We start from the raw sequence: 13,780 nt of genomic DNA on the forward strand, positions 1-13,780 counted from the left end.
GGGAAATATTCTTCGAAATTTTGTAATGAATCCAGATGGGCCCAAAAATATCTTTGATATTTACAGGGTGAACACCATTCACAATCTTTAATATGTCAACATTATAGAAAAATTAGTTGTTATAGTCTAACATCTTATATCCAGATGATCCTAAGGTCAATTATATTTCCCCAAAGAGTCTATCCATCCTTCCTTCCTTCCTTCCTTCCTTCCTTCCTTCCTTCCTTCCTTCCTTCCTTCCTTCCTTCCTTCCTTCGCTTCCTCCCTCCCTCCCTCCCTCCCTCCCCCCCTCTCACACACAACCATGGTCTGGACACATAGACAATGGTGGTGGTGGTGGTAGAGCTTGCTTTAGCTCTCCGCCATCCTGGAACTGCACTGCACCAGGGAGTTCTTTGTGGATGTGTCTGGCAGCAGCAGCGGGGGAGGGGAGAGCTTGCATTGGCTTTCTGCCATCCTGGAACTGTTGGGGAGTTCTCCTGCATGGATGCACCTTTTCCCTTGAGTCCCCTCAGGGAAAAGGGCGGCCTACAAATGCTAATAAACCACTAAACCACTAAACCACTGTAGCGGTGGCAACAGAGCACACCCTGTCTTCGGGGGCCCATTCTCCCAGCTGGATCAACCGTAATGGGGATTTCTGTGTGGATGCTCCCAGCGGCGGTGGGCTCAGCAGCAGGAAGACTTGGTGCCCATTCCTTCAACCTGTGGTACCTTCAAGTGGCCACGGGATAGATGTGTCTTTGATGACCTTCCACCTTGGCAGCTGCTACGACACATTGCAGGCGCCCAAGGCAGCCTTGACCACCGCCTTCCTGCTGCCTCTAGCCCCCAGCTCTGCTGGGTAGCCACTCCTTCACATCCCATTGCTCCTTTCTCCTGAAAATCCTTCCTGGCTGGGAGTGACCTTCTGCCACAGAGAGTTTGTCGGAAACGGGGAAATGGAGGCTTCTTTGCTAGCCTCCCAGCTGGCAAAACAGACATTTCAGGTGCTGCATCAGCCGAGAGCCCAGGGAAGGGGTGGCGGTGTGGCTATTGTAGTCCGGGAGTCCTTAGTACCTCGTAGGATCCCTGCTCCGGAGCTTGTCGGGTGTGAGTCCCTGCTGGTGAAGCTGGACCTCAAGGGTCAAGTGGGTCTTCTGCTTACGTACCTGCCTCCCAACTGCGTTGCAGCAGCCCTCCCCTCGCTCCTCGAGTCAGTAGCCGAGCTAGCAGTTGAGTTCCCTAGACTTATGGTTCTGGGGGACTTCAACCTGTCTTCGCTCGGTGAACACTCTGATGGAGCGCAGGAGTTCATGGCTTCCATGACAGCCATGGGCTTGACTCAGGTAATTCGAGGCCCAACCCACTCAGCGGGTCACACACTTGACCTCGTATTCCTCTCGGAGCAGTGGAGTTATGATCTTGGTCTGAGGGGTAATGAGATCATACCCCTGTCGTGGTCAGACCACTGCCTACTGAGGCTAGACTTCCGGAGGCCAAACCCCCACCGTAGGGAGGAGGAACCGACCAGGTGGTTCCGCCCCAAGCGACTTATGGACCCTGTTAGGTTCCAGACGGAGCTTGGGGTTATTCCTGATACCCTCGCCCACAGTTCGGTGGAGACACTCGTCGCTGCCTGGCACTCGGCAGCTTCGGGGTCTCTAGACCGGATTGCGCCACTACGGCCCCTCCGGGTCAGCGGCCCCCGGAGGCCCCCTTGGTTTACTGAGGAGCTCCGGGAGATAAAGCGCCGGAGGAGACGCCTAGAGCACTCGTGGAGGTCCGATAGGTCCGAGTCGAAACGGGCACTTTTAACAGCATGCACCAAGGAGTATATTCGGACTTTAAGAACAGCAAAAAGAACACATATCGCCTCCTTGGTAGCGTCCACCGAGTCCCGCCCAGCCGCCCTGTTTAGGATAACCCGCTCCCTCCTAAATAGGAGGGAGACGGGGGACCCCTTACAGGGTAAGGCTGAGGAGTATGTCCAGTTCTTGGCGGACAAAGTTGCCCGGTTTCGATCGAACCTGGACTCCACTCCAGCAGATCCAGCCGAGACACAAGGGGAAGACTTGGCAAACCATCTCTGGGTTGAGTTTCAGGAAGTTGCCTCTGGGGATGTGGACAAGGCTATGCGAGCTGTGAGTGCCTCCACCTGTATACTGGACCCGTGTCCCTCCTGGCTGGTTACCAACAGCAGTGAGGTGACACGAGGCTGGATCCAGGCGGTTGTTACCGCCTCTCTTCGGGAGGGGCACTTCCCCACCGCGCTTAAGACAGCGGTGGTGAGACCCCTCCTGAAGAAACCGTCCTTGGATCCAGCTGTCCTTAATAACTACCGTCCAGTCTCCAACCTCCCCTTTGTGGGGAAGGTTGTTGAGAAGGTGGTGGCCCTCCAGCTACAGCGTACCTTGGAGGAAGCTAACTATCTAGACCCCTTCCAGTCTGGCTTCAGGCCCGGTTACAGCACAGAAACCGCTTTGGTCGCATTGACCGATGATCTCTGGAGAGCTAGGGATGGAGGCCGCGCTTCCATCCTAGTTCTCCTTGACCTTTCAGCGGCTTTCGATACCATCGACCATGGTATCCTTCTGCGACGACTGCGGGAGATAGGGGTGGGCGGCACTGTTTTGCAGTGGTTCTCCTCCTAACTCTTGGACAGGTCGCAGTCGGTGTTGGTGGGGGGGGCAGAGATCGTCCCTGAGGCCCCTAACTTATGGGGTGCCGCAGGGTTCGGTCTTATCCCCCCTACTATTTAACATATACATGAAACCGCTGGGCGAGATCATTCGGAGGCACGGGATAAAATACCACCAATATGCGGACGATACACAGTTGTATCTGTCCGCCCCGTGCCAACTCAATGAAGCGGTGGACGTGATGAACCGGGGTCTTGAGGCCGTTAAAGACTGGATGAGAGCAAACAAGCTGATACTCAACCCAGACAAGACCGAGTGGCTGTTGTGTTTTCCTCCCAAAAATTTGACCAACGTACCATCACTCAGGCTGGGGGGACAAAATTTATACCCCTCAGACAGGGCCCGCAACTTGGGAGTCCTCCTGGACCCACAGCTGAGTTTCGACCACCATCTTTCAGCTGTGACCAGGGGGGCATTTGCCCAGGTTCGCCTGGTGCGCCAGTTGCGGCCCTACCTGAATCGGGAGGCCCTCACAACAGTCACTCGAGCCCTTGTGGTCTCTAGGCTGGAATACTGCAACGTGCTCTACATGGGGCTGCCCTTGAAGAGCACCCGGAGACTTCAGCTAGTCCAGAATGCGGCCGCGCGAGTGATCGTGGGCGCACCACGGTTCGCCCACATAACACCGATCCTCCGTGAGCTGTGCTGGCTACCTGTCGATCTCCGGGTGCACTTCAACGTCCTACTCACCACCCATAAAGCGCTCCATGGTAGTGGATCTGGCTATTTGAGAGACCGCCTTCTGCCAATTACCTCCCTGCATCCCATCAGATCGCATAGAGCTGGCCTCCTCCGTATTCTATCCGCCAGTCAGTGCCGACTGGCGACTACTCGGAGGAGAGCCTTCTCTGTTGCGGCTCCGACGCTATGGAATAATCTCCCCGTGGAGATCCGTACCCTCACCACCGTCCAGGCCTTCCGCACAGCTCTCAAGATCTGGCTAGCCCGTCAGGCCTGGGGATAAGTTTTTACTTTCGCCCCTCCCGAATGTCGAGTGAATGTTGTGTTTTACTGTTTAATTTATTCTCGTTCACATTTCTTTTTGTATTTGTCCTACACTCCCTTTTCCCTTTTATTGTAAGCCGTCCTGAGTCCCCTCAGGGAAAAGGGCGGCCTATAAATGTATAATAAATACCCAAAAATACCAAATTTTCACAGCAGCGGCTGAAACACAATCCCGGGCAGTCAGTTCCAGCTCTCCCTTCCCCAAGCATGTCCTGTTGCTGCTGGAGTCGCTTTTGCTGAATCTGGCGCGGCAGCAGGACTGTTGCCATCGCTGAGAGCATCACTGGCAGCCATTTCTTGCCATCGCTGCTGCGCTGGATTAAGCAAAAGCGGCTCCAACAGCAACAGGACATGCTTAGGAAAGGGAGAGCTGGAACTGACTGCCCGGGATTGTGTTTCAGCCGCCACTGTGGAAATGTCTGTTTTTCCAGCTGGAAGGCTGGCAAAGAGGCCTTCATTTCCCTGTAGCCACTGAATGGTCCGTGCCCTCCCCCTACAGATTGATGCTGCAGGAGAGAAGGAAAGAAGCCAGTGTTGGGAAGAACCTTCCCTCTCCCTCCAGAAAGCCTATGCCGAGAGACAGGAGGGAGGGAGGTTGGTTTGAATGCGGGCAAGCTGGCAGTTTGGGGCGGGTGCCTCCTTTGCTCGTTCGGGCAGGCGGAGAAAAAGGGGCATGTGATAAAGCACCCCCGACACCAAGGGTGAAGGGGAGCGCCTCGGCTATCGCGCACCTCCTTTCTTTCTCTGCCCACCCAAACAAGCAAAGGAGGCACTGCTGCCCGCCTGCCCATGTTAAAACCAGGCTGCCTCCTCTCTCCCCACATGGGCTCTTTGAAGGGGGAGGGTAAATCTCTCCCAAGACCTGCTTCCCTTACCTCGCGGCGCAGTTCCGGGATGGCAGGATATCCTTTTTTTGCTGGTATGGAGGCATAGCCTCGACCCCTGCCTTCCTACCACCTCCAGTCCAGCCCCGTGTAATCTCCCCTCCACCCCACCAACCTGGGGACACTCCTGGATGCAGTCGGCATACTCCTAGCATACTCCTAGCAATCCTTCCTGGCTACACCCCCAGAATGGTCACATGGCGGTGGTGGGCAGGCTGCTGACTGTCCCAGGGCATGCCCAGATGCCCAGAGAGGATCGGCAGGAGAAAGCCAACTGCTGCCGCCAATGGGGCACAAAGGAGCAGCCATCCAGCAGCTGCCACAGCCCATTGCAGGCACCCAGGGTGGCCTTGATGTCCCACCTCCAGCCCTGCACAACCTCCCCGCCAACCCACTGACCTCAGAACACTCTGCTGGATGGCCTCTCCCCATCCTGTTGCAGCCACGTCTGGGCAGGTGCTGCACCCCCAGAGCGGTCACATGGCAGTGGTGCGTGGGCTGCTGACCATCCCAGAACCCGCCCAGTTGCTTCTGGAGGGAGCAGGCAGATGGGCAGCATTCCCCCATTGCCCCGGCTGCCTGCAGCCTCGGCGCCTCGGCTGGGCGGGAAAAGGAAGTGGGTGGGTGAGGCAAGCATGGTTTGGATGGGTGGGTGAGAGAGCGAGTGGTGATCGGGCGGGTGGGGGGGAACAACAGGCCAGGGGAGGAGCATTCTGGTATGGGGCCTCCAGAAGATCAGGTACAGGAAGGCATGCTAAATTTCACCAACCAGAATGCCCGTACTGGTGCATACCGGCTAAAACCCACCCCCAGATTAAACCTACTTAATAACTGGTTCATTGAAAATGTAAGCGCGCACTAGTTTGTAAATAGGTTTGTGTGCGCAATGCAGTGGATGGAATACAGCAGGAAGCAGTGTTGATCAAGCACAGGACACTCACTGTTGGCAGGAGCACATAGTGCATTTAATTACTTAAAGAGTTTGGAAGATTATTCCTTCACTTAACTCTTTGAGCTTTTATTTCTCTTGAAGTTATCTTGCAGAAGAAAATATTTTTTGGCATGTGTACATAAAGTAACTTCTTTTAAAAAAAAGAAAGAAAAGAAAATGTAAGCGCGCGTCTTCAGCTTCCATACATGGTGTCTTTTGTCACATGGTGAGGGTCGACTGAGCAGCCTTTCAGGGCCTACTCCGCTCCATCTATGCTCTCCAGGGCAGTGGTTCCTTCTGCCCAGTGCTGCTCTTTCTGGGAGAGAGAGCGTCTCTTGTGCAATTTAGCAGCTGTGAGCTGCTGCATTCTTCTAAGCCCCATTTGGAAAGTGTGCAGCACAGGGAAGCAGCAGCCATGTTGAATGCTGGTTCTCTGTGCCACAGCGAACCAGTTGTGGCACAGCTGTCATCTTGCTTTGACAATGAGCCAATCAGATCACAGTAGTATTCAGTTACTGATGTCATGTATTTAAGCTGAGAGCAGAACATTTATCTGTGTTACGGGATCACTATCAAGATGGTTGGGATTTTTTGTGTTCCTTCGTTTTGTGAGCTTGTAAAACATAATAAAATGAAAGTAATGGTGCAAAGAGTTGACTGGTCGCCCAGAAAGCGATGTAAAATAGTATTATTAACTGAACAAGGATACAGTTATAAAGAAATTGGAAGAAAAATTGGTGGAAACTTAACCAAAAGTGGCATTTCTAAGTTTTTGAAGAGGTATAAGGAGACTCAGTCACTACAATACTACACTGGCAAAGGCATGAAATGATGCACAACAGCAAGTGATGATAAAAGACTTAAGAGACTGTGCCAGGGGTGGGTTCCTGCCAGTTTTAACCTCTTCTATAGAAGAGGTTCCATAAAACTACAGTGCTGTTTAGAACCGGTTCCAGCTCCCTCCCCCTGTCCATCTGCACATCATCAAGATGAAGAGCGAGAGGAGGAATTCTGGGAGTTGAAGTCCACAAGTCTTAAAGCTGTAAAGTTTGAACACCCCTGGTTTTTTTTTCTAAAGGGTTAGGGGTGCAAGGGTCTTTGTAACTTGACAGTTTTAAGGCTTGCGTGCTTCAAATGCCAGAGTTCCTGAGCCAATATTTTGGTTGCTAAACAAGAACATTGTTAAGTGAGTTTCACCACATTTTACAAGTTGACCACGCCCACCCAGTAAAATGGCTGGCAAGCCACTCCCACCTGGTCACATGGCCGGCAAACCACTCCCACAAAGCAGGCCATATCAACAGAAGAGGTTCTAAAAAATTTTGAAACCCACCACTGGACTGTGCCTATGTGACAGAAGAAAATCATTTGGGTGTGTACCAGATGAAATGGCCCAATGCAATGTGTAGTTGAGTGCAAAGACTGTTCAGCACAGACTGCAGGAATTTGGCTTAAAATCTAGAATTCCACAAAAGAAGCCACTTTTATCTCTCAAACAAAGGTTGAAAAACTAAACTGGGCTAAACCCCAGGAACAATGCTATTTGGAGTGATAAGACCAAGATCTCCCTATTTGGTAGTGATGGCATAACATACACTTTTTCCAAAAGGTTTCCACAATTTTGGCCATTACTGTCTATGGCATATTAAATCCCAATTTTTTTGCCTTGCTCTCATGTCATAATTTTGAGTAGCATTTTATCATACCATGTTTTCCCCAAAATAAGACAGGGCCTTATTTTCTTTTGACTCCCGAAATGAGCACTTGGCCTTATTTTTGGGGAGGTTTTATTATTTTTGAGATACAGGAGGCGGTGAGTGTGGCCACCTCATGGCTGCTGCTGTGTTGCAATATTTTCAGGGAGGGCTTATTTTATGCATTTAAAAGACCGATTGGGCTTATTATCTGGGGAGGTGTTATTTTTGGGAAAACAGGGTAAACAGTATAGTGTCATTCTGAGTTCAGTTTGCTTAAATTATGGTCCTGTGCCAGGTGCCAATTGGTAAAACAATGGAGGGATTTACTTTGAAATTATTGTTTACCTTAAAAAATTGCTTTCACTTTCATTGTTGATTCCTCAAATCTACCACCTCCCAAAATGGAGCATAAAAAGGAGAAATTTCAGGAGAGTTTCTTCATTTCTATTTTCAAGGATGAGTGATGTAGATGAAAATATTATTAGACGATGTCATGAAACCTAGTGATTCCATTTTGTTCACCACTATCTCCTTAACACAGCTCCTTGATCCTCCTGAATGCGGTAATGGATTTGTTGAAGCAGGAGAAGAATGTGACTGTGGGTCCTTTGCGGTAAGCAACAACTGGGGCTAAAAAAATGTGCCATCTGACTCAAAATAATATTACTAGTGTGTGACGGGAATTCTATTGCCAGTCTTTGACTTCTGAATTCTGTTTTATGGATGCTGAAGAATATCTTGTTATTTTATCAGAGACTGGAGTAGTTCAGAATCAGAACCCCCATTCTTTTTCTTCAGAATGTTTTTTCAGATCCATAAATGTTGGGATAACCCTGTCATTAATGCTGGATAAGATCAACTAGCATCTTTTTGTTTAACTTTGGTGTTGTTCAAAATCCACAAAAACAAATATTGTCTGTTCATGAGATATGTGTCCTCCCCCCTCAAAAAAATGTTAGTTAAAAATTAGCAACAAACATTATGGAAATTGATGTTATAAACAATATAATTATCTCAGTTGGTAGAAGGAAAAAAGAGTTTTTTTGAGAATTGATTAAATCTGCATAATTTGTAAAATAAAGCAACATATGTTAGGAAAACTTGCAAATTCAAGTTTTCATGTTGGAAACTTCATATTCCTACTGTATTCAAATGGTGGGTGGTGGTGAGTTTGAAAATAAAACCCAAATCTCTAAAACAATGTTAGTTAAGATCTAAAAAAACCTGAAGCTGTACTTTTCTTTTTGCAACTTTGACCTAAAATCCCAAGCAATATTAACGATATTCTTTTTCTTTTCTCAAAGGAATGTTCTAGAAGTGGGGGAAACTGCTGCAAGAAATGTACCCTTACACATGATGCCATGTGCAGTGATGGGTTGTGTTGTCGAGAGTGCAAGGTAAACAAGTTGGAATGGGACATCTGCCATTCGATTCTGTGCCCATCTCTCACAGGTTTTAAGCAAAGCTATCTTTCTTGGGAGTTACACAGCAGGGCATCATCAGGGCTTGCATGGCAATACTGCCTACAGAAAACCAATTGTAGTCAGGCCAAGCAGCAATTGGGTATTAATTGTCAGTTCACATATTTTAAGGTGGCTCAGATATGCATGATTTTCTACAAAATATTTCTGAACAGCTCAAAGCATTAGAGTTTGCATACATCATGGGAGTGAAGGGATGAATGGGGTTCAGCAGTCTCCCCTTTGAGTAAATCTTCAGCTGCTTAATTCCTGCAGATTCATAGTGTCAGGTATCCCCAACTCATGGATGGATCCCGGTGCATGTATGTCTGTGCATGTTTAATATTTACAAATCTCTTAATGGATTTGGTAAAATGCTGAGACATGCTTTCTTTTCTCTTTTGTTGCAAGGAGGAAGATTAAGAAACTATAAACCCAGTTTCTCCCTGCATGGTGCTAGGGATAATTTGGTTCTCTTCTTTTCCTGCACTGAGAGTGGAAAAAAAGGAGAAAGTTAGAGAAAGCCCCCACCAGACACATTCTTCTTTTTATTCTTTCCTTGCCAGCTTAATATTAAAGTCCACAATTATTTTTCTCCCATTTTCTCCCATGAAGTATGAGCCACGGGGTGTAACTTGTCGAGAAGCTGTGAATGAATGTGATGTCCCAGAAACTTGTACTGGGGACTCCAGTCAGGTGAGTTGGGGGAATTATAAGGAATGTGATTTACGAGTAGATGGGGGTGGGGGATAGCACTGTAACCTACCATACAAAGCATCCATGTTTTGGTGGCTTCTCTGCACAACAGCGGATGGCAGGTTGTCCTTATTATTGAAAAGTCCATCTAGAATTTTAATTTCTAAAAAAGAGATGTTGTGAATAAAATTGGCTTGAAAGCATATCCATTTAAAATGGGTCCCTACATTTTCTGGCCTTCCTAACCTGATTCCTTAAATATGTGCCATGTTGCCTGAGGATTATAGAATGTCATCTACCCTGTTTTCCTGAAAATAAGACCTCCCTAGATAATAAGCCAATTGGGCTTTTGAGTGCATGTGCTAAAATAAGCCTTCTCCCCAAAATAAGCCCTTCCTGAAAATATTGCAACACAGCAGCCATGAAGTGACCACACTCGCTCTCGCCTGCACTTCAAAAATAATAATACCTCCCCAAAAATAAGGCTAAGTGCTTATTTCAGGAGGGTCAAAAGAAAATAAGACCCTGCCTTATTTTCAAGAAAACACGGTAGTATATCTGAAGCATACTAGATTGCGAAAAAGAACCTTTTACCAGTTTTCCTGAGTGGTATTTATCTATATTTTGTCCTTTCCAATGTAATTCTCTTACTTCTCTCTCCGTAGTGTCCACCTAATGTACACAAGCAGGATGGCTACTTTTGTGAGAATGAACAGGTATAGTTGGTATCTCAGTTTCATAACTAGAATTCCTGGAACTGCAAGAAATATTGGGAAAAAGATTAATTGCAGTTGGATACATCTGTCAATCCTAATAAAAGGAGTATCCTTGGAAAATTCTAATTAAATCAGATTGAACAAGGAGCAAGTTTCTCAATGGTTGTTTAAACAAACAAACAAACAAATAAACAAACAAACAAAGGTTAATGTGGAGTTGTAAAGCCAGATCTGGATTCTCAAATCCCATAAACTGGGTATTACACTTTTCTGTAAAACATGCAAGCTGAGTGGTGCTTGCATGAGCCTCTAACAAGTCCCATTTTTTGCTCTTTAGGGGCGGTGTTATGGAGGCCGTTGTAAAACCAGGGATCGCCAGTGCAATGCATTGTGGGGGCGAGGTAAGTAGTGATTCACTTGCAGAAAAGAATCATCATAACTAATGATTGCAAAATCTAAATAGCCAGTGTGCCATAGAAAAGGGTTTTTTTTAAATCTCTTTGCTGCCATCTAGTGGTAATGCAAACCTTTGTAGGTGTGCTTATAACTTAGCTGTACAATATAATGGCACTTAAATATTTGAGTGACATCCACTAACATTGGTAATGGAGATAGAATTGTCCTCAGGTTATGGAAAACATATTAATTCTATTGTTACTTAATTTATCGGTACAGTTTGATTATCTTCTTTTATATATAGCAGTTTGCTAAGCAGACTGCCTGAACCCTGTTCCGCAATTTTTTTGCTAGCAGCTTTCTCTGAAGATAGTTAATTGCTTGAATCAGTGAGGGGAACAGTAGATGCCCCTATAACCATTTCTAGGGCTGATTGTAATCACCCATTGCTAGCAAATCACTTATCAGCAAACACTAACATTTTGTTTGTTTTTCCATCACTGTCTGCAAACAACACAAACTATTTAATCTAGAGAAAGAGGTGGGCGTTGTCTTCAAAATTCATCCAGACCTAGTTTTCAATAATGCCAGGCAATTTCATTCTGAATAGTTATGCTTGGCTTTTGCTCTTTCTTGCATTCATCTTCTGATTTTTCCAGTGCCAAATGAAGAAACCAGGGGCGTGAACTTTGCATTATTTCAAGGAATTAGAAAATCATTGTGTGGGAAGGCCCACTTAGGCCAACTCCCTACTTGGGGCATGAATTCAAATTAAAACATCTCTACCAGATGGCTCACTTTCAGATGAGCAGATGGAATGAATGGAAACTCTCTGGATAATTGGCTTCACTATCAAACTGCTTCTTACTGTTAAGTTCCCCCCCCCCCCTAACATTTAATCATCATCTGGTTTCCCATTACTTTAATTCATTATTTCATGTCCTGCATTCTGAAAGAACAGAGAACAAGTTTTCACCTTCTGCTGACATACTTTCAAATATTTGAAAGGAGATATCTTATGCTGCCCCACCTCCACTTCTCAAGGTGAAGCATGTATAGTTCCTTCAATTTCACTTCATAGGAGTTAATTTTAGTCCCCTTTTAATCCTCTTTGTGCTTTTATGAATCTGTTTATGTTTATCTGAAGCCTTCTTAAACTGTGGTATCCAGAATTGAACACAATATTGAAACATTGGGGTTTGGCCAATGTTGCAGAATGAAGTGGAGCTTTGATTGTTATTACTTGGAAACCATACTTTAGTAAATGTAACCTAAAACTGCATTTGCTTTTCCTTTTTGGCGGGCTGCACTAACATTATGCTACATATTCATATTTGGATTACAATCAATTATCCCTCCAGTATATACTAATATCAAGCAGGTATTCAACTTTCTACAGCTATGCTTCCTAACTTAAATATGTTTCCTAATTTAATATGCATTAAATTTCATATTCTTATGTTTTATGTTTCTTTAAACTATCAATATTATTTTGAATTTTATTTCTGTGTTAGGGCATTATTTCCCAGTTTTATGCAAATTTGATGAGCATCTCTTCATCCCTTGATAAATAAAAATATAATACAGGGCCCAAGATTGGTCTTACAACATATGTCTTTCTATTTTTGTGAGGTATCATTGATGGGCACCCTTTGAGCAATCTATGTACTTAATTGCCATGTCATCCATACTGTGGATTACTAGTTTGTTAATTAAATGTAGTACTTTGTCAAGTACTTTGGTGAAATAAATGTAAAGTAACTCTGCCAAAACCACTTATGAATTTATCCAATAAAAGTGAGATATATCTGGCAAAAAAAATATAAGTAATTATCACACTGTTTTGAAAGTGCTCACAGATTCATTATTTTATTGTCTGCTTTAAACTCTCCTATATTAGTGTCAGAATGACTTTGATATAATCCTTTCCCTCCTTCTTGAAGGAAGCAAAACATGTTCTTTTCCAGCCATATGGCACTTCACCTGTTCTCCAAGATCTCTCAAAGATAATGGATTGGCCAGACCTTCAGTAAGTTCCTTTAATATCCTAGGATGCAATTCATCTGCTCCTGGAGATTTAATGCAAAGTAACAAATAATGCCAGACTGTGCTTTCATCAGTCTCATGCCTCGGTCCTGCCTCTTCATTCCGCTCTTCATAATTTTCTGGGTCAAAATATACCTTCTTGCTGGAGGAGATGGAGACAAATGAGCAACTGGTCTATTGATTCTTTCTTCTTATCATGGCTAAAGAAATGTTTTGGGTTTATTTTGTTTGTTCTCAGACTTCTTCATTTATCTCAGCATGTTCTGAGTTTTAGCTTTCCTAAAACACTTTCTTGAGTTCCAGACTCCTAGAATTGTTTGCTGTTGTGCATTGAGTACATCCTTTTTTAGGAACATCTTTTCATTTTGAGCTTCTTTTCCCATTAATTTCTCTTACTGTGGAATTCTACTTTATTTGAGTATATTAAAATCTATTTTGTTCTTTTGTACTTAGTGTTTACAGGAAAAGGGAGTGGTCTGAAAGATAATGATTTTCCAATTGCCTGGACCAGAATAGCCATGCAGGACAGTGTCCACGGATGTGGATTTTGTGTGTTTGTGCATGTGTGCAGGTGTTGTATGTGCATCAGGGGTGGTATTCACTTACCTTTCCTACCGGTTCGCAAATGTGAGTGCACGCCACCTCCTTACATGCGAACAGTATTCTGCGCATGCACTTTTGGCGGAAAGAGGACCTAAAGGAATGCTGTAGAGCTGGGGAGGGTGGGCGGCACCACCCGCGATTTCCGCTACCAGTTCAAGTGAACCGGTCTAAACCAGAAGAATACCACCTCTGATATGCATGTTCCTGAAGTGACCAATAGAAGCTTGACTGATTCCACATATTAAAGAGCACCTGGTTGTGCCCATAAGAGAATGGCCAGTGAAGTATGTCATTTGTATATGTGACAAAAAAAAAAAAAGAAGGATCAGGATACGATGGAAAGCATAGCTTGAATACCAGAACTGTTAAGGAACATTGACTGTATCTGGAATAGGGGCTGGGGAATCAAATGAAGACCATGTCATCATTACAAAGTAATAACAAGAGTTTTCAGAGCTTTTTTTGTATTGCAGTTACATAAAGGGAAAAAGACCTAAATCTTCCCTAACACTTAATGACTCTTATGGAAGTAATTCAATAGGGGGGTGAATTAAAGAAAAAGTCCACAACCATGCCACAACTGTAAATATAATGCTAATGGACTAAATTTGAAGCTAACAATTTGGGTCCCTCAACTTGGCTACTAATTGAAATTGGCACTGTTA

General features: G+C 45.4%; 1 protein-coding gene across 1 annotated transcript in view; it reads left to right on the forward strand.

Annotated features, from left to right (window-relative positions):
• The window catches only part of ADAM11 (ADAM metallopeptidase domain 11), a 91,534-nt gene that overhangs the window by 68,504 nt on the left and 9,250 nt on the right, over nt 1–13,780 (forward strand). The window contains exons 17-21 of the mRNA XM_014076414.2: nt 7,740–7,811; nt 8,503–8,595; nt 9,274–9,354; nt 10,020–10,070; nt 10,408–10,471. Of these exons, the coding sequence (XP_013931889.2) occupies nt 7,740–7,811; nt 8,503–8,595; nt 9,274–9,354; nt 10,020–10,070; nt 10,408–10,471 (361 nt within the window). The remainder of the gene's footprint in view (nt 1–7,739; nt 7,812–8,502; nt 8,596–9,273; nt 9,355–10,019; nt 10,071–10,407; nt 10,472–13,780) is intronic.

Source organism: Thamnophis sirtalis, unplaced genomic scaffold (genome assembly GCF_051295495.1).
Source record: "Thamnophis sirtalis isolate CommonGarterSnake01/CBP01778 unplaced genomic scaffold, rThaSir2_p1.2 scaffold_4, whole genome shotgun sequence".
Lineage (NCBI taxonomy): Eukaryota > Metazoa > Chordata > Lepidosauria > Squamata > Natricidae > Thamnophis > Thamnophis sirtalis.